We start from the raw sequence: 21,578 nt of genomic DNA on the forward strand, positions 1-21,578 counted from the left end.
TCCCCCATCTCCCTGCATCTTATGTATTCTAATTACTGCTCTCGTACATAGCTCTCTGCATTTCTTTTCACTTCTCCTTTGTGGTCCTGTTTACTCTCATCTCTGTATGCTCCCTAATCTAATAACATCCCTTGTTATTTTAATGTTTGACTTGTTAAATCTCTCCTTTCTTGGCTTTCTTTTGTTCTCTTTCTTCTAGTTAATGACTTTTTCTTGTTTACAGTGTTACCTGAATATTTTAGCATCTCCTTACTATTAAAATTCACCTCACTTTGCGTGTGTGTGCTCAGCGATATCTAAGTTTTTTTGGAGGGGGATATGTCAAACTCGGCCATGTTCTGTATCTCTTACAGAGACAGTTTCAATACACCATTACAGGCACAGACTGAATGTTCCTGTGCTCTTTGCACCACTGGAACATTACCACACTGTCTCTGTCTGTTTCTCTCTAACTCTCTCTCTTACACACACACACACTGAAAATGCCCAGAGACAAAATGACAACTGATAGACAGCAGTGTCGACTGCTAAGCCTCCATTTCCAGCATCTGTAAGTGACAGCTGCCACGATTGTCCTGACAAAATCATTTAGCCACAGTAGCACTCAGCAACTGCCTGTTGTGGCGGTATAATGGTTTCATTTTTCACTTTATAATATAGTCTTCACACCATGGATGTATAAAGAGAACTGGATATACCGTTGGAAGTGGGGCCCTATTAAAGTTTTTCAGTGGTGCATGAAGCCAAAAAAGTTTGACTTCCCATGTGAATTATCTGGATCTTCTGCATTGGCAACCCGAAGAGCAGGCGCAATTGAGTTGGCTTCTTCCACTTACGCCCTCCGCCAACTTGTATGGAGATAAAATGAATGAATGAAAACCTTTATTGCACCAAGGGGAATTTGCTTTGCACATATGAGTATAAAGACTAACAGCTACAATATATAACACAAAGACATACAAAAAACATAATTAAATTGGAAAATTATTTAATTACAGATTTATGAAATGTTATCGTACAAATTTTTTAGCAACAGTTGGGTTATGTGCTTTTTCTTGAGACAAAGTTTTGCTGAAGTATTTCAATCTCAAGCTACCAACGATGATCCAGTCATTAACTGTAGCTTGTCGACTTCTGTGCATGGCATAAAACAAAACAATATTGAACCCACCTAACATAATTATCCTACTGACCTAAGCAAGTCTTAACCACTTTTCAATACAACTGGTAGTTCTAGTTCATATAAGCAGGCTATGAATAGGAACAATCATGAATCACTTGGTCGAGTAAAGTGATTCTCTGTCACATGGAGTTTGACTCTTTGTTCGTCAAGAGTGTTTGAATAGTGTCTGAATAGAGTTTGCGGTGAGTCACAGGGTCGGGCCGCTTGCATTAGCTTTGATTCACCTCCTCGCAGTCCAACCAGACTGAAAACGCTGCCGGCTGCTTAGCTGTCGGTGAAAACAAGTCTGACATACATGCACACACTTTCTGTGCACAAACAACACAAAAACCAACACACAGGCTGGCCTGTCTCGCTCTCTCTTGCTTGCTGGCACTCACACAAAGTCGACTCAAAGTTGCCTTCATTACAACAAACACTTGGCTCCTTGTTATCTCTATGGCACACACTATCCTCTACACATTAAATTCACACTAACTCTCTTCTCCTGTTTTCGTCACCGTGTCTTTCTTCTGCATATGAAAACAGACACATATACCCTCATCTGCAACAAAATCTGCAAATTTAATAACTTCACTAACATCAAGCAAAAATGATTTTTCATGCATTTGTTTATATTTTTTTGTGTGTTTCTGAAGTGGATGCAAATGCCTAATTTCCCCTAAATTTGGCACATACGACCATGTGGACTCAAGAATATACTAATAAGAATTTGATGATCATGGGTCAGTGTGACCTCACAAAATATGTTATTGGCATTAATTAAAGAATTTATTTGCTTATTATGACAACATTTCACATAAATGTCTTATAGGATAAAAGGATGAATTGATGACATTATATAGCCAAAAGGCCAAAGGTCACCTTCACTGTGACATCAAAATGTTCTGCAAAAACAAAAACCTTTTGTTCAAAAACTGATTTCTTGACAATAATCTTGAAACTGTATAGATTATATAGATCTTATGGGAAGATGTGAGTGAAGCATGCATGTTTTCACAGACATGGATGTAAACTCTAAGTGCAACTTGACTGTTTCAAAGAGACATACAATTGCAAGGCAGTAATTCTACTTTCTTCCTGAGAATATTCTCCCTTTTTTTCAACAGTGTTCCCTAACTGTACACTCAAAAACAAATGTATAATATGTTTTATTTTTTGCGTGAATGTCCAACATGCTCCTAACACAAGAAGGATCTGTATTCATTTTGCAAATAGCAGCTTCTGTCTTCTTGTTGTTCTCTTGTTTGCTGTCAGGCATACTGAGGTCTTTATATCTGTCTAGTTTATATTTGTTTTTTCTGCTACTTTGGATCATATAAAAACTAAAACAAAAAACTTATCTTTTTGTTGCACATGGTGTAGGAATACCTTGCTATATCGCCCATAAAATATGTATTTTTTGGTTGATGTTTATGAGTTAGATGAATGTGCCTCTAGCTACCGTTTTACAAAATCAGAGCAAAATTAGATCTTTTTTCAGCACTATTTTGAATGTATTCCTGTGGGAGTGTGTCTCTGTGTGTCTTGCCTGTCCCTTTATGTCTCCTGGCACTGTGCGCTGTCATTTTGTCACCCTTCCACTGCTGGCAAGATGCAAGATGATTTTCCCCCAGGGGCAGTGGGTGTGACCTCAGCTATTTCTGTCTCTCAATCACCAGCAGGACAAGTTCAGTGTTTATCTGCATGTTAAGTGTGTATGAGTGTTTCCATTCTTGTCATTGCATTTAGTGCATTTAACGCATTTAGGTACTTTCTAACAAGCTCTGCATAGAGACAAAGCCCTGTGGTGAGCGTTTCTGTGATTGATGGTGGCAAAAACTTGACTGTGTGTGTGTGTGTGTGTGTGTGTGTGTCTGTGTGTGAAGATTTGCACGTCGTTGGCGATTGCCTGCAGTCATGCCTCACACACACAGGCCATGCTTGCCCTAGTCATCACCAATCACAGTGACAGAGGGTGACGGACGGTCTGCTGACAAGTGGAATAGTCACACACATGCACACACACAGCGGTCAGACTGAGTGATAACCACCTTACTATAGATAGATAGATAGCATTTTCCTTTTCCTCAACCTCTGAAGAAGTAGGTCAGTGTGTTAAATTCACTCTCCTGGCAGCCTCTCACTTCACCGTTACTCTAATTTACGTACTCATTTATTCGATTAAAGCTTCTCAAACCAACAGACCATAAGCAGGACGCCACTCACTGTTGTTTTTTTGGTACATCTCAGCTCTTGTTTTTGGCATTCATGACCAAGGCCATGATCTCTGTGCCCTGCTCACATTTCAGAGCTGGCAGGTAGCTGCTGTGAGGTGTAAACAAGCTGACCTTTGGAGAAGGAGCAGTGATCTGTAGTGATTCGTTCTTGAAATTCTAGTTTGGATCTTTAATGGGTTTCATCTGTCCTAAGGGCATGAAACCTGCTTGACTTTGTCAACATTTTGGGGGCTTAAGATTGAGAATATAGTTCTGCGGCCATTTGATTTATTCAGGTAATCCATCCAAATGGTGATGGTTTTTCTCTACCTACAGCGCATTACATGAGAGCAGTATAGTGGGGTTGAGAAAAAAGAGTTTTAAAGATCTGATATATATTTACATGAAACCTAAAACAAACAATTATGTAGTATCTCATAAGAAAATGTGTTTTTGTTTCTTTGGCTTTCCTGCCCATTTGAGCTAATGAGCTAATGTAATGAATTAATCTTTAATTGAATACAGTATTTATTTATCCTCGTCAAAACGCCGGTGGGATTTTTCCATTGGCTTTGGATTATTGCAGAAAATAAAATCTGTGGCAAACAAACATCTTTGATAGTTACACATTTTGTTCAGCAAGACATCTTTACAAATGTACATCACGTTTATGATTTTTTAAAAGCCTTAACAAATCACCAGAGGCAAAAAGCAAACATTAGACTATAGACAAACTACACCAGGGCCGCGTGACTTCAACATCCCCACTACAACAGGGCTGTGATGATGTTCTGCAGTCTCATTTAATAACTAGTTAGTAACCAGCATTTGTAAGACAAGTTTAAGCTTCAAAGTTCACAAGTTGGGTATTTACTGACAAATTTTATGTCAAAGAACAAAACATGAAAGTTGTGAAAGTTATGAAAGACTTGAAAGACCTAATTTAAGGCATCTAACTAAAAACCTATTAACTTGAGGACAAGGGACCGGAGGTGCTGAAATGCCAACAGATTTCCAAATTTTAGGATTTATCACTGGGTTCTATTCAATTGGCTTCATTGGTATAGAGGACCTCATTGACATGAAAATAAAAAAAGCTAATAATATGAGAATTTTAAATGGCAAGAGAATCTATCCATTTATTCCTCCTCTCCTCAGTTTGAAGTAACTCCTCTGATGTTTGCAATTTGCATATAACCTCAGTCCTCTGGTTCCACAGCGCACACACTTCTATACTAAAAGATGACAGGCTTTGATATGTTCTGCCATATTCCCTCGTTTCTCCGCCTTATTTTTCTGTTTCCATAATGAAGGGAGTATTTCAGAGTGAAACCCTCTCGCTAAGACATGGAGAGAGATTTCAGAGGGAGAGGTCGAAGGGGGCGCTCATCTCTACAGAGACTGTGATGCTTAAAATGCAGGTTGTGTAAATGCTTCTTAACGGCTCAGGAATGAGGATGAAGGTGGAGTAGCCTTGAGGGCCATTGTGTGTTTAAGTGTCAAGCGTGTGAACAAATGCAAATGAGATATGTGCAGGCAAAGTGTCACTGATGTCAAGTAGAATTTTTGAGGTGTTTATTGCTTACCTGAAGCTTACATTCCTGGTTTATATCCTTACAACTAATGTTTTCTAAAAACAGTTGCATGAGGTGAAGTTATTCATCTTCAGTCATACTGTCAAAGACAGAGCACATCACGTGCCATACCTGCAATTTGTTTTACACATGTATTGTTATCTCAGAGGTATAATTGTGAGCTAATTCTATTCTGTGCACATCAACACACCCATGCAAAAACTGGAATCACAGCAACTTAGCTTCAACGCTGAGAGCTAAAATCAAATTGTCCTTCCATCCTCTCATTCCTGTGTCTGAATACCAGTGCACGCTCCAGGCAAAAGAATAGGAGTCCTCTGAGAGCACATCAACACACACACACACACACACACACACGGCACAATTTAAAACAGGAAGCTGTTCTAGTGTTAGCATCCTGGGTAGAGGGAATGTGGGATCATCCACCATGCATTAAAAAAAGATAATGAAGTTGTGCTTGCTGCCAAACAAGGGTGCTCAATCTAAAATAGCGCCTCTTTATTTTTGTGTGGGTTATGGGTTATTCTAGAGAACCGCTGAACCAACAGCAACAGCAACAGAAACCTCTACATATGTTCAACTTATCATCTACAAGTGTAAGAAAATATTGATACACTTCAGTATCGCAGCTCTTGAAAGATACGGCAAATGATTTAAATGTGGTTGGCAACTAAAACACCTGGGCAAGGTTAGTCAAAAATTGTGGTTATGGGTAAATAAAAGACAAACAAAATAATAACCACAACTGTATGCAACAAGATGCAAACAGTGGCACAAAAGTTCCTTTAGCTACACGCCCATTCACCCTCACTTTCCAATGAGGTCACACCACGGCTTCTTCTCGCTGCTTGTCTATAAATCACTCTGTGGCTCAGCGCCAAAATATATCTCTGACACACTTGTGACATATGAACCCTCTAGGACCCTCAGGAAATCTGGGGCTTGTCTATTGACCGTCCCAAAAGTTAGACAAAACATGGTGAAGCAGCATTTTATCATCATGCAGCACAGACCTCGAAAAAACTCTTGTATGATGTTAAACAAGCCCTGACTCTAACCACTTTTAAGTCAAAGCTAAAAACACTCCTTTTTTACACTGCCTCCACCCAATAATGACTGCAAACTTATAATATATATATAAATATATATGTATTTTATCTTTGCACCTCTTGTCTGCACCTTTGCTATTTAAATGGTGATTTTATTTTAAAAAAAAAATAAATTTAGTAATAGATTTTACCTTTTATATCTTATCTCTTTACTTTTTATTGTAAAGAGTATCCTTTGTCATGTTTTGTATTTCAAAGTGCTCTGCCAAGCACTTTGAATTGCCCTGTTGTACAAAATGTGCTGTACAAATAAAGCTTCCTTGCCTTACTTCCTGAGTTGACAACCAAAGTTGGATGTTTATTGTGAGGTGCAGAAATATCCGATATGAACCTATTTCCAAGTGATCCTGGGTTAGTAGAGTTCATTTTGCTGCAATCATGCACTATGTTGTTGCTGAGCAGTTCAGCTGCTGGTAAAGGCCACCATTTGGATGAAGTAGCTGCACTTGCACAAAATTTCTTTGGCTTTAATTCCCAGAGGGGAGAGTTTGGAAGATACATCATGTGGTAGCTGCAAAGGAAAGGGTTGATCCTCCCTGCGTGCCTCTTTTGCACAACCCTTGTGGTGAAATAAAGTGAACCAGAGGAACACAGAACCTTTGAAGTGTTGTTGAGCAGAATACAGCCTCTAACCACCAAGCCACTAAACGGCCCAGCCCTGGCAGCACAACATAGCACAATGACATTTCCATATGTTGTCTGCTCCTAATAGGCAAATATATGTTCGGGCTGTTTGGTGCATGAAGCGCAGAAATGTGGGAGCAGTGTTTACAGAGTTGAAATGAAGGAAATGACCGAAAGAGAAAGCATGTGACATCATTCCAACAAAAAGATTCTTTAGTTTTTCTGTTATTTGTTCTGTGTGCCTCCTTTCCTCTTGCTCTTTTTCACGTCATTGTCTTATTGAAATGAATATTTTTCAGCAGCTCACTAACCAAGAGTTTCTTTGTGTTTCAGGAGGAGGAGATGCCAGAGGTAGAGATAGACATAGATGACCTGTTGGAGGTCAACAGTGATGACGAAAGAGCCAGCAAACTGCAGGTAAACCCCTGAGACAACTTACATGTCTATTTTTAGTTAACACCATTGTAATATTCTGTACATAAATCAATGTTTATGCATCCATACACTTGAGTCAATGCTTTTTATTCTTTCTGAACACATAAGGGGACCTATTATGATTACGCTTTTGTTTTGAGCAATTGAAGGCCTCTTGATTGTTTTTTTATTCTACCTAATGGTGTGACATGATCATTTAATCACTATCAGCTGTGTGACTAGGGCGTGGCAGATATAACAGATCAGTGCGCCTGTGTCTGACCTTGATTGTTGATCTTGAAAAAGGCCCGAGGGCCAAAACATCACTGCGACACTTGCATTTATATTAAATGTGGCCAAAGTTTGAAATAATAAGTTAACTGTATGTAAAACTAATCCTTGTGAGCAAAAACCTGTCTTCAAACTGCTCGTCCTCATATGATAATCTGCTCAAGGCACGCCACTGCAAGTGTTTACACAGCCTACAATGCTATATGTAGATACATGCTAACATCAGGGCAAAATGTAACCGCGGTTGCTGATGTTGTAAAATTCTCTCGATTTTCTGCTTTTCATATTCCTGAGGGAACATCCGCTTTTTAAGATTTTGGTTTAAAAGCTTTTGTTGGTGTTTTTTAATGAGAGAAAGTGGCACTTACACAGTCATTCCTCAGCTGCAAGTACACTGCTACATGAAGCAACATGCTTACGTCAGGGAAACATTTGATTTTGTTTGTTTCCTGATTATGGATCATATTTCTGCTGGAATATGTCCAGTTGTGTTTAGAAGCATTCATTGGTGATTTTTCATGGTAGAAAGTGCTACTATTCTCTGTTACAGTTATTCCCCAGCTGCAGTGATGGTGCAGAAACCAAGCCCCCTGTTAGTGCGCCAGGCTGTGACACAAATTTTACATAGTGGCCAAAAGTGGAATTACATCTAGGCAGACGTTTCCCCATTGACTTACATTGGGAAAGAGATGTCTGTAAATCAGTGGATACATTTTTGTGTCAAAACCGCATGACTCATTTGGCTATCAAAATTTAATCCATTCAGTTCAGTAACATTTGGAGAGTCTAAAAGAATTTAATACTTTGACCACAATTCAAACAAGCAGAGCACTAAACTTTAAATCAGCCGCTCCGCCGACTGACGTTACCCACTCCAACAAAGTGTGCATACTCTTAGGCCCCATAATGTGGAAGATGCAGGTACATTCTTACCACAGAAATAGAGCGTTTTTGCTTCATGCACCACTGGGCAGCTTTGTCATAGGAATGAACTGGGCTCGGCGTCTATGCTGTATCCAGGTTTTCTTAATACATCCATGGCAGACACACAAAGATACAGAAGAACCGGAAACACTGATCGATCAAGGCAGACTGGCCTTTTCTTTAAGGAAGGTGGCTTAAAGCACTAAAACAGAGTGTCTCAGACAGAGGGAGAAAACAAATGTTCCAGCACAGACAACATGACAAAAATAAAGCTTAAAATGTTCTTGCAGAAATCCAAAATACAACTATCAACCTGAAAATGAGCATAATAGGCCTTCTTTTGAGCTAGACAGCATGTTTTCTAGATAAGTAAAATCATCACTCTGTAGTCAAACTTATCATATGACTGCTCTTCATGCTGGTCTAATGTCTGATGTCTTTAGTCGGTGGAGAAATCTGAGTACTGTATGTTGGATTTCTCGCTATATGATTCTTTATGTTGTTGTTTGATTCTAGCAGACTGATACCAAAGTCTGGCATCATGCTCGCCAGCCACAAAACAGACCTGTAGAAGTCGAGTTTGTACATTAATTTTACATTTTATCCTAATGAATAAAAAATGGAAAGTCGGAGTGCTGTCAAGATGATGTCTGAAAACCCTTAACCCTTATCCCTCAACAACTCACTGCTTTTTCTCCTTTTTTTGCTTTTTACGCAGGAATCGTTAATAGACTGCTACAAACCAACAGAGGTGAGTAGGTTCAGAGTGTCTGTCATACAATAAAACACTCGATATCAATGACCCAGCAGCTTGTGAGTAGACAGACATTATTGATGCTTACATGCGTGGCTCGATCTGCAGTATAAAGAGCACTGTACGTTAAAGCAGTGTCCCAGATGTGTAGGTGGCGGCTAATTAATGTCTTGTGACACTTACACGCATTCATTTTCTCTTTCCACTGTCTCCCTGACCCAAATACAACCCACATACACACATGCTAGGTTTGTTTACTAGTTAAGGGATTTGATTATGCTGAGTGTGTTTTAAGGTGAGTCTGTGTGTGTAAAGGTGTTTGGGTTCAGGTGAGGCTGGGTTAAGCTATTTTGGTGATTACAGGTAGCACAGACCAATCACATTAGCTCTACATACGGCGACCCGGCCAGCCTGAACTCCCCATCTGTCATCTGTTTGTGTGTGTGGCGTAAGGTCAGACAGTGACAGTTACTACAAGGTCACTGGTATCCGAAGCTACAGAAATGACTGACCAGGTTGACAGCCGCTGATACATGTCACACCAAATCACACACGCACACACGCACGCACACACACACACACACACACACACTGTAATCCCTTGAGAATGGAGCAGCACAGATGCCATTTTGAACACAATCCCAGGGAGAAGGCATCAGCTGAGGATAAACAGTGAAAGACAGAAGAGAGAAATGCGACAAAGGGGTGATAGAGGGAGGATGAAAGAATGAAAAAGAGTGCTGTTAGAAAAAGGTACACTGGGAAAATAACAGGATATGAAGGAGGAGGAAGCTATTGCAAAGAGATGGGAGGAGAGAGATGCAGAGGGATATATGAAAAGACAGCTAGAGGCAGAAGGACAGACAAGAGTGTAGCAGAGAGGAGGAGGAGAGGTACAGAGAGAGAAAGAGGAGGGGGAGGCGTCAGTAATTGGGTCATGAGCAGAGTCACCCCTGGTATAATGAGGGGGATTATACTCCAGCATATTCTCCACTGCAGTTGCACCATCATGGACCTCCATACGACCTAGTGCTTAAACCCAAGATGTCTCTTTGTCCTCGTTCCTTTCTGTTAAAGTTTCTTCGTACTGCAGCATTTTTTCAGCCATTTAAAGAACAAGACCAACGCAATTGGAGTTTGTTGCCTCATGTTGGTTTTCTATCCTTTTGCTTCTATTTCTGTTAAATGCCAATATGTAATACATTCTATAAAGCAAGTGGATCATTATTGCGACTCCCAAATGAAGCAGAGGGGTTTTGCATACCGCTTGTTAAAATGCCACTGACAAAAGAAATCAATAACTTCAATCAAAAATATGGATTTAAAATTGATTTTATGGCTCCTGCTTAGCATCTGCTATCACAACTGTGTCCAGTGGCCTGCTCTTCAAAAAAATAACAGACCAATAAATACCGTCATTGATCAATAACAAGCAGGTAATCAACAAAGTCATGTAATAGAGCGAATCACAATGTTTGTTTATAATAACTTTCTATAGAAAACCTCTGTGTCATGTACACAGAATGAAATTATATCTTAGTCATCTTTTTAGGCATCTAAAATATATATCAAGATCAGTTGAAGTGTACACTATATTTAGAATATTTTCACCACTTCATCTTGCCAGACAGCCCTTTTTGATTGGGAACTTAGCCATACACTTGTACACTTGTACTTGTATATTTTTTTAGGGGGTTAAAATATATTTTGCTGCGGCCCCTGCCCTGAGCAGTACATTGCTTACCTTCAGTGCAGGATGATTTGGTTTATCAAAAGCGCTATAAAAGCAACACAGTAGCCTACATGAAATATTTAAGCACAGCAGAAATGTCAGATAGGCCAGACCACCATATTTAACTATTTACCCTATCTTTCAACAGCTAGCCTACTACTGAAAATGACAACAGAAATAAACAAGTTTGCTGATTTCACTTATCTCCCCAATTAAAATCAATTAACAGGTGTACCCAAGAGTGACCGACTGTTGTTTGCGTGATGTCACAAGGATTCAATCTATAATACTATACAATAAAACAAACTGCGTGTGGGCTTTAATGTATTTGTCAGATTTTTTTTTAAATCTGATGAAGGAATGCAATAATTTGACATTTTGGGAAACACTTAAATTCACTTCTTTGATAGCACTTCCATGTCTGCAAACTTAATTTTCTGCGAAAAACCAGCAGTTGGTTAGCTTAGCTTAGCATAAACTTAGGAAACAGTTAGTATGGTTTTGTCTAAAGACAACTAAAAGCACCTACCAGCACGCTGGATGCAGCCAAGCAGGCAGTTTCGCCATGTTTCCACACTTAATGCTAAGCTAAGCTAATCAGCTTGTTATAGTTTCATATTAAGCATAGAGACATCACAGTGGTTTCAATCTTCTTGTCTAACTCTCTGCAAGAAAGCTACTAAGTCTATTTCCAAAATAGTTTAACTATTCCTTTAAAAATGAACCGTTTTCAAATGACTTATGTTCTCTACAGTTATGTAGGCCTAACCCAGCCCGTTCTCATTCTGAACTCGTTAAATAACCACTTAGGCAGTGACTTTGACGTCGGATACAGATGACAAAAGTCATCTTTTGCTGCGGTGTGATTTGACAGTGGACGTCAGCAGTTTATAACAGCTGGACAGTATATGCCACTGCCGACATTGCCGGTTACAACGTAATATAAGGATCTGGAAAGTCCCTATAGGGACAGGGCTGACATTTTAAAATACGGTTTCATAACATGAATGCGTTTCAAAACATTTAAGATATGTTTAACTATGTGTTAGTTTATGTGTGTAAATGCTTGTCTAATTCTTTCTGTCTCTCTTCCTTGCAGGACTTTGTCCGCGAGCTGCTGGGCAGGATAAGGGGGATGAGAAAACTCAGTGCGCCAACTAAGAAGGGCCTATAATGGCTGTGTGGTCAACCATAAATCAACCATAAACTGCGTCATCTCAGCTCCACCTACTTAACCCACTCAACATGGACTGTCATCACACAGAATAACTTATCTAAACATAACGGCATTAGTAACTATTCTGCAACCTGCAAACAGGCACCATAAACTCCATGCATATAGCACTAGCCATTCATTTCACAATCACGTAGAATAACAAGGTGTATTATTATATTTGACTGTTGAAAGGTACGCAAGCAAAACAGAGCCAACATGGTTAAATAGCATACAGCCACACTAAAATGTCAAAGCCCTGGAGCGTGCAAGAACTGCAACTGTGCTTTAACATGAACACCATCTGATTTCACATTTCAGAGCCATGTTACAAGCCGATGCTGTAATCCCAAACAGCCATACAGACTAAAACACCAACAAGAAGGGAGGTGATAAATAAAAATAAAAAAAATGTTTGTACTGCAGTAGGTGTGAAATTAGCTGTAGCACTATGTAAACACAGTGCTTCATGATTTTGTCCTTTTTTTACTGAGGTGCTGTTACTTCTTTTAAAAAAAATGTACTGTATGTTGCCATTTATTGTTCATGTGATTGAAATGTGGTCTTCTTTGTCCTACTTTCAAGTCACCCTGCTTGTCCTTACTTTGTCGCTGCAAACGTAAGGGAGCTCTGTAGTTTTATTTTAAGCACAAGGCGTTAATACATCAACTCTGTCCTTTTGTGATGTGTAAACTCTGGAAAGAGTGGGGGCATTTTAGCAAGCGAGGCTAAAATAGCGTGAAGATTTTTTTCTTTTTGCCCACTCTGCCAGTATACTTTTCACCACAGCGAGGCATGATGGGTGTTGCAGTTCTCTACATGAGGCTACAAAACCTGTATGATTGGCAGCCTTTCACTTACAATGTTACATGCTGTTGTCCATTGCTCTCCCTCATCAGGATACATATCAGTTGGTCATTTAGGTTCAAGCACAAAGCCCAAACATTGTTTCTCAAACTCTGGTTCACTTAACTCTGCTAATAATGGTTGATGTTGCCTTGAAGGACATTCAGGATCAGTTTTTTCTCAGCACTGAACCTTAACTACTGAAAAAAGGCAAATACGGCTGAGTCAGAACCTGAGGACAACTTGAAACTTTTAAACCTGTCAAGTCCTGTAAAGGAGGGTGTGCCAAAACTGGGAGTATTACATCTTAAATGTCATGGAGGCATTAGTGTGACACAGCATTTCCACAGAAATCGTTTGTTTAGTTTGTGAAACATCTTCGGGTGGGCGCAGATTTTTTTAAGGTGTTAAAAAACTTTTCCAGGTTGCACAAAATCTGTTGTAATCCCCGGGTTAAGAGGTGGATTTAGTTATTTATTGATGTTAATGTGCACCAACACACTCAAAAACCTGTAAGCTTTGGTACAATCATGACTCTAATGGGGTTGGGCCCAGTTTCACTTCCGAGCAGTCAATCGAGTACCGACTGGAATGGAGCAGACCTAAATCTGCGTATGTGACACATACCCTCAGCTGCCAAAGACAAAAGCAGGGCAATGTTTGATTTTAACATAACACTTGCAAAGCACCCGTCTTGCATGCTAACAACAGAAAGAAAAAAACACTGATAAAAGAGTATAGATATTATGAACTTATAATCAAGCAAAAAATACTTTTTGACTTAGCTACCATGTCAGACTTTGTAGAACTTTTTGTGTTGAAACAACGTGACGGTCACGTTGGAGAGAATCCAGGAAAATTTTAAAAATGGTGCTGTTTTTGATGTTCTTCCCAGGTTTTGGTTGTTTAAAAAACACATTTTCACTGTCGATTGATGCCAGAGAAATGTGTCCAGATGAGATGTGTCTGTCTATATTGATGGGGTGCATACAGTCTAAAGAGGCGTCCTCTTTGCATTTCCTTTCCTTAATCTGGACTGGGCTGGATTTGTGTCACCACACTCAATGGTTTATTGGTTTGACAAAGATCATGTGTTTTTTCTGGATCACTGAATTGGAAGGAAAAGTAGAGGAGGAAGCCATTATAGGAAATGCATCCAGGATTTATGTCAAGGTACTCCATAGGATTTTCTCTGTCAAGAAACAGTTCAGGGGCAATAGGCTGATATTTTATAATTTATGGGATTTCATGTGGAGAGTATTTTGAAAGCGTCCATACTAGAAAGCTTTACGTTTGCATGTATTTTTAAAGTCGCATGTTGAGGGGAACATTTTGTTGGCCCAAGGGTTTTTATTTCATAAAATATAACACTTTCCTTTTTATACCTTTATTATTATTATTATTATTATTATTATTAAGACTAAACTATTCAGTTTTTCAGCTGCAGTTTTGTTTTTCTGTACATCCACAATAAGCGTTCTTGTTTTTAAAATGTAATGTGGTGTGTGGTTTGTTTTTGCTGATAATAAAAATGCAGAAGGACTCTGTACTGTTTAAACAGATGCCTTCCCTGTGTGATTTTTTAAATTGTTTTGGGGGGAAAAGGATCTGCCTTAAGCCACAATCTATCCATGACACAACATTTTATTGTAAAGTCTTGACATATTTTTTTAATTCAAAGCAACAATTTTTGATTTTTGAGGTAAAAATTAGTCAAAACAAGACTGAAGTTAAAGTTTGAGTAAAACTTAAATTTCTTTAGGTAACTAAAAGTCTGAAAAAAACAAAACCTAAAATTGTGTTGTAGTTTTTATGTCAATACAACATAAATATTTAATATCAAAATGGCATATATTGTCAAGCTCAGAGGACAGCTGTGCACTGTTTTTAGCAGTTTAGCAGTTGTTTGAATTTACAAATTGGTGGAAAAAAATATACTTATTTGCTTTCTTGCTAAGAGTTAGATGAGAAGAGCAATACCACTTAAATGTTGTTTGCTAAATGTTTTGCATTAAAATGTTATATATTGTTTGTTTATTCCTAAGTGTTAAATTGACAAGTATCTTAAATCACTTTTACGTCAATACAACTTAAATATTTAATGTTAAATTGGCATATATTGTCAAGCTCAATGGACAGATCAGAAAATTGTGCGTAAAAACTGAGCTGTTTTAACATAAAAATGAATGTACAATATATATACAATATATACTTAATTGCTTTCTTGCTGAGAGTTAAATGTCACTATCATGTCAGTCCGGTACATATATGGCATTTTGTATTGTTCATTCCTTAAACACAAATAAGTGTTAAACAAGTGTCCCAGGGTGCCCAGTGGCTCAGTTGGTGGAGCGGGTGCAAAATGTACAAAGCCTGTGTTTTATGTTAAATGCCGGTCTTGGCTCTTTTCTGCATGCCATTCCCTCTCTCCCCCTTTCATGATTAAGCTGTCCTATCACATAAAGGCAAAAAGCTCCAAAAAATAAACTTGCCAAAAAAGACAAGTGTGAAGCTAAACCAAGTGGCTGCTGGCAGTTGCACATGTGAGTGCTAATTATTGATGAGAAGGTGAATTTTCGAAAATATCAGAATATTCCTCATGAGTGATTGTGTCTTTCTAGTTGCATTTGTGTTGTAAAGTACATACCATTATTCAGATGTGTTGCGATCTGTGTGTGTGTGTGTGTGTGGTCCTTGGTATGTGTGTTTTCACGTGCGTGTCTCTCTGCACAAGGGGCATATTGGAGAATCGTGGTTTCCAATGTGTTGCTTCTCAGTGCCACACAATGTGGCAGTAGTTTAGTAGGACAGCCCTGTCTGATTCTGTAAAGAGCTCATCAGGGTATGACATTATTGCTCAGTGTGCGCATGAGTAGCCTTTCTCTGCAGCATGTCTAGCCCCATATGGACTGGCCTACTGTACACTGTTGCTAGGTAGATAATGTTCATTGATCTCAGATTTAAGAGCTCCCTAAGAAAAGTATAATTACAATGAAACTTTAAGCTGCACGATTGCCAATCTGCAAAGGAACAAGTCAACCTCACTGCAACTCAAAGCTCATACATTTTTATTTCTAAAGGGAAGTCGTGTGGAAGAATATAGGCCAGTTTACTGGGTAGACAGACAGGAGGAGACACACTTGGCGAATGCGCCGCAGCTTTTATTCCCGCAGAGGATGTGATAATGAATGTCTTCTGATTCACTGACACGCATTCTCAAACAGCCTCGTGGATTTAACTCCAGGAAACAAAACTGCACACACACGCTGCGTGTTTGGGAGGAACGGCGAGCGGCGCCAGCGCAACTGTGCGGTGCAACAAGGGCTGCATGTGCCTTTAAATTCCATGACCCACTTTTCACAGCTGGGGCTGGCTGGCAGGGAGCGCTCGTGCACGCTGCCTTGAATAATTGGGACTGCAAGGTGAATGTGAGGAGAATAGTTAAGGACGGGAGCATCCCCCCCTCGACAGCCAGCGTGCCCGGCTCAGTCAGCTGGCTGCACACCAGCAGATCTCACACCAGCCCTGTCCTCGAGGTTGTTGGTCATGGTGTTTCAAAATATTAAAGCTGATGTGAATGGAGACAGCTGTTTGACAGGAGGAGGGGAATTGTGTGGATGTATGAAAGACTGGCAAGATTGAGGAGTTGTTATCAGTTTGTTTAAGCCACTGTCCATTTTCAACAACAGAAATCCATCATATATTGTAATGTGAAACAGCCCAGCAGTCCCTACTGTAAATTTTATGCCTTCCCATCCCCCTCCTCATTTTGTCATTCTCTCCCTCTTGATCCTCTCCACCCCCTTCACTCTCTTCTCCTACTTCACTATATTTCCCCCCTTTCCCTTGTGGATGCAATGATCCATCATGCCAATGCTTTAGAGAGACAGAAAGACAGAGAGGGGGGAGAAGATTGAGAATATAAAAAGACAGACACTGGATATGACCAGGGTTGCGAAGAGAGAGATGAAAGATAGTTTTGACACCAGCAGCATCTCCCCCCCACCAGTTCCCTCCCGCTGGAAGATAGATCCCATCTCGTCTCCACTGCTGTGGAACCCGACTGCTGCATCAGACAAGTGCTGGACCGACGTGTCACGCTGTGATAGCCTTCTCATTCATTCACATGACAGGCAATTCAGCCATACAGCATCACTTATTATCCAGACAGAGAGGAGGAGTGGGGGTGAATTCTTCTGTCACTTCCATGACACAGAGCTGTGTTTACCTGCTGCATCAGTGCCGCGCACAGACATTTTACAAGGCAGGTGCGCCAGGAAAAAAAAGGAACCCCTTCTGCAAATATTTTTTTGCAGCTGTCAACACCAGGAGGGCTCTTGAGACCTAAGATACAGTGCATTTATGTAGAGTAATTAGAAATGTCTATCTAGTTAACATTTGAGGTGACTCAAGATCAGTACTTTATGCACCTCGCAGCTGCTGCTCTTCAACATTGACATGCATATATTGTTTATTTATAGCAGGGAATGAAAAAGAAAACAATGTCAAACTGTGCACAGTTTAGTGGTCTATAAAATAAATGACCAATCAAAATCAACACATCTTTACATAAAATTGAAAAAACTCAAAAGTGGGTCACAGGTCCATTCTGAATTATTCACAAGTAACTTGTGAACCTGTCAAGTTTTTTTTAAAAAAAACCAAAACAAAAACAAAAAACAACAACATAATTTATTTTGATGTTCAATAAATTTCTGGCACAGATCTTTTATTTTGAAGCCCTATTTAAGGAAATTTGTCTTGGGCTGTGCCCATAAATGTTTTTACAGTCACAAAAACACAAACCACATGCCACATAACACATACTGCACACATCCCATTGTTAAAACATCATGGAATTATTGTGAAGGACGAACGCCATTTTTGTAGTCAGAGGCCAAAGGGCAGGTGTTTGAGCACCACCTGTGATCTATCTGTGCCAGTGCTACAATGTGAGTGAGGAGGACAGGGCATGAAGGGCTCTCCCTACAATCATTACTCTACCCTGCAATGATGTGGTACGACTTGAACATTACTAGAAACAAATAAAGTGCATCGCAAAAGTGGGCCAGTGGAATTACGTCAAATTGAGTAATTTTCCAGCAACGTTGTGTGTGTTTTACACTTACTGAATATTTTATTCTACTTCAACTTTAAGTACAACCCAATCCCTGGGAACAACCTCCTTTCTCGACTCTATAAATACTATATAACACACATGCATGTGCTCCATTTACACAGTTTGCATATGTGTGTGTGGCAAAACCTGCAGTGCATCTTGTGGGAAATCTTTTATAATTTCACTATGCTGAGCCCATTCAATTTTCCAGCACTCCAGACATAAATGTTACAACTCTTGCTCTTCATGCATAAAAAGATGTAGGCGTGTACAAGACCACACAAACTTTGTTGCCAACATTGACAATCCTACTATTCCTTCCTCCATAACTACTACAGCTTGAGGCGAACACACGTAGCAGATTTAATTTTTTTGTAAGATCAAGTTCAAAATCTTTATACTGATATTCACCTCAGGTACTATTGTCATCATCAATAGTAGATCTGTGTAATATAACTTTTAGCCCGTAGGCCAAATCTGGCACACAATAGGGTGCCAGGTGGCCCCCCAACCATTTTATGATTCACGATAAAATGAAGTGATTCATACTAGGAATTGTTTCAGTACTTTGAGTATACATACAGTGCCAGAGTGCATAAAACAGCATCAACTTCCTAAAACCCTACAAATGTCTCAAAACCCTAGAAATGTCCTCAAATTCTAGAAACATGTCTGGGGTTGCTGAGATTGGCCCCTGGCCTCCTGTCATTTTGCGAAAGTAGCTTGGGAAATAACCCTTTGGTCTGCGGTTGCCGCAGCTCAAATTTAGCCAGTACAAATCAAAAGCATGTCACAGCAGGCTGGAGGCCAGTGCCGGGTCTTACCTGTTTGCTGATCCAGCGGTGAATCGGCTTTCTGGGCCTCCAGAGCTGGGGTTTGTGCTGGCTGGATTGGGGTTTCTGCAGCCGCTGACTGGGGGTCCATCTCACGGAGCTGTTTCCCGCTCTCCTCCCAGTGAGGTGGTCTGCAGCTGCAGGGAGTGAAGCAAGGACACTATGTGATTCAAGGCTTTCTCTAATGTTAGCTACATAAACATGAAAATCAACCTGGGGCTGTGATTAGACCTGTGACAGCCACAGATACCAGATTTTTTTCAACAGATCTCAGTCAACCCTCAGTTGACTGAGATTGCTTCAAGTTAGGCAGTGTTTGATTTTTTTGTTTTGGTAGTCAGTGTGCTGTGCAGTGTAGTTCAGGGGAAGCTATGGTGCCCAGACATTGCTGCAGAGTGAGCACTCTTGACTTTCACACCGCTCTTTGGAGCTGCAGACATGCAGTCAGCAGCACAGAGAGGGAGTGAGGAGAGACCTTCTCCTTTAAAGTGGTGAATTTGCAGCTCACTGTAACTTTATACAATACAGTGTCTGGCTTTTCTTTGATATCTAGTGTCAGCAAAAATGTTGTTGCACATTTAGGACCCGTCGTAAGCGCTGTTAGCTTGTTTACTGTATGATGAGATTGCCGCTGTCACATTGAATGTCCCATAGAACCTATTAAACTTTCAAACTTTGAATGGAAAACAATGAATCGTCAAATATTTGTATTGAACAGTCAAATCTGATTCAACAGGCATAAATCTGAGTCAGATACAGCCCCACCTTTCTTTAACTGATTGTTATTGGGATGTAAAGAGAATTTTGACAAATATAGAAAAAAATGCTTCTAAAATAAGTTTACTATCCTGCCAAATACTTGATTAGAAGTAAAAGTCCTTCATTTAAAACCCTGGTTGAGTAAAAGTATAAAGTATGTTTTTTGTTTTTTTTTAAAACTTTGTTACAAATAAATCTGCCTTCTACCTTCAACAATTAATGTTGGAATGTAACTAAGTACATTTACTCAAGCACTGTGCAAATATGAAGTAGTTGTACTTTAGCTAAATAAGTAAATGTGCAACTTTATACTACTACTCCACTACATTTCCTAGGGAAATATTGTGCATTAAACTCCATTGCATTTGTCTGACAGCTTCAGATGTTTTTCAGATAGCAATCTTTCATCCCCTTCCTGTCCAGTGAAAACAACATATCTCCAAATTTGGTGATTTTAAATGTGAATATTTCTGATAATCTGAAGGGTGAAGTGTTTCTGTAAGTGTTTAGGTGCTCCCCAGGAATTATTTTTTAGTTTCAAACACTTTATTTCTTGACTTCTTTTCCACATCAAATTTTGCCTTTTCTACATAGCATATTAAGGGCGACAGTTTTGCCAAAACCAAAGTTCTCTCCTACTTTCATGTTTTTTAATTGGGGAGGTAAGTGCACATGCCCTAAATATTGAGGGGGTCGTGTCCCCTGCATCCTGCTAAACTAATTACACCTATGGTTATCAACCCAGGGGTGGAGCCTCCTCTAAAGGCAAGCAAGATTACATTGTAAAGAGTAATTAACTCTGAAATGAAAAGTAGAAGTTCAAAGTAGTGTAAAATGTGAATACTTAAGTCAGTAGTGATCAAGTACACAATTTCAATAAACAGATATTGTTACTGTCCTTTACTGGAATAAATGTATTAATATATAGCTACTGGATGAACAAAAAATATTATAGACATCATTTGTGCTGATAAGTTTACATTCAGTCATCCCAAATCATTAAAAATAAAACAAGTCTTGGACAGTATTCAGCAGGGAAGCATACTGAGCCTCGATGTTGCGTATTTAAAGCTTTATAGTGCACAAGCCCACTAAGCCTACCCGATGCAATAAATGCCTGGATGTCAGTAAACACTGCTGCTATAAACACCGCAGTATAGACAATACCATTGTGATCACCCAAGGGATTAATGGCAGGGATTTAGAATTAATAGCACTATTTACTCGGGTCACATAGCCATATGTCTGCTGGCCTGTTTGTGTATGAACTAGTTGTTTTCAAGGTTTGTTTTCTTTCTTGTGATTGGCCCTTTCTGCACATATCCAGAGGGATGAGATTGGTCTGCCATAAAGGGTGTCATACCCAGATACAGCATGCACTGCACAGCTGAGTGTGTGTGTGTGTGTGTGTGTGTGTGTGTGTGTGTGTGCGTGCGCTCCGGGCAGGGCAAGTCTATTTAGACAACATGGGGGTACTCCTGGTGGGGGGATCTGTCTGTCTGCAGGGGGTGAGTTCAGATCATTCTCCATTATGCCATCTGTTTCTAGTGAATTATGTAGAGACAGAGATAATTAAAGAGGCTATTATGCTACCAAAACAACACACACTACATGTTTAGCACATTACATGGTCTTAATTGATCCCTAAAGAATATTTTCATCAAAAAAGAATGAAATATAGTTAAGAAGTTAAGAAAGTTAAAGCCCCATAATAAATAAAACAATGTGATTATGAAAATGAACAATGAGGTTTAAGAAACATGTCTCAGTTGGTCAGCATTGAGATGATGTGTTGCTATGGAGAGATCGTCCTCACTGTCTGCCGGTTAAAAGGTAAAATGAGGATAGAGACAGGGTGACTGAGGTAGACGCAGGGACAGACACAAAGAGGCATGTGGAGTGTGTCTTAAAGGTAAAGTGATAAAATAAAAAGAAGTGCAAAAGTACTGTGTGGTGCAATCGTGGCAGTAACAATGGTTATTCA

The 21,578-nt window shown here is 39.6% G+C and overlaps 2 protein-coding genes across 2 annotated transcripts in view; one reads left to right on the forward strand and one right to left on the reverse strand.

The window, feature by feature from the left end:
- The window catches only part of ppp1r14c (protein phosphatase 1, regulatory (inhibitor) subunit 14C), a 29,421-nt gene extending 14,978 nt beyond the window's left edge, over positions 1–14,443 (forward strand). The window contains exons 2-4 of the mRNA XM_042503502.2: positions 7,043–7,126; positions 9,057–9,089; positions 11,924–14,443. Coding sequence (XP_042359436.1) covers positions 7,043–7,126; positions 9,057–9,089; positions 11,924–11,998 — 192 coding nt within the window. The 3' untranslated portion in view covers positions 11,999–14,443. The remainder of the gene's footprint in view (positions 1–7,042; positions 7,127–9,056; positions 9,090–11,923) is intronic.
- The window catches only part of iyd (iodotyrosine deiodinase), a 48,021-nt gene that overhangs the window by 20,405 nt on the left and 6,038 nt on the right, over positions 1–21,578 (reverse strand). Inside the window, exon 4 of the mRNA XM_088089773.1 lies at positions 18,827–18,972. The gene's annotated coding sequence lies outside the window, so the exon portion shown is untranslated. The remainder of the gene's footprint in view (positions 1–18,826; positions 18,973–21,578) is intronic.

Source organism: Plectropomus leopardus, chromosome 16 (genome assembly GCF_026936395.1).
Source record: "Plectropomus leopardus strain MGB_pleo_1.0 chromosome 16, ASM2693639v1, whole genome shotgun sequence".
Taxonomy (NCBI): domain Eukaryota; kingdom Metazoa; phylum Chordata; class Actinopteri; order Perciformes; family Serranidae; genus Plectropomus; species Plectropomus leopardus.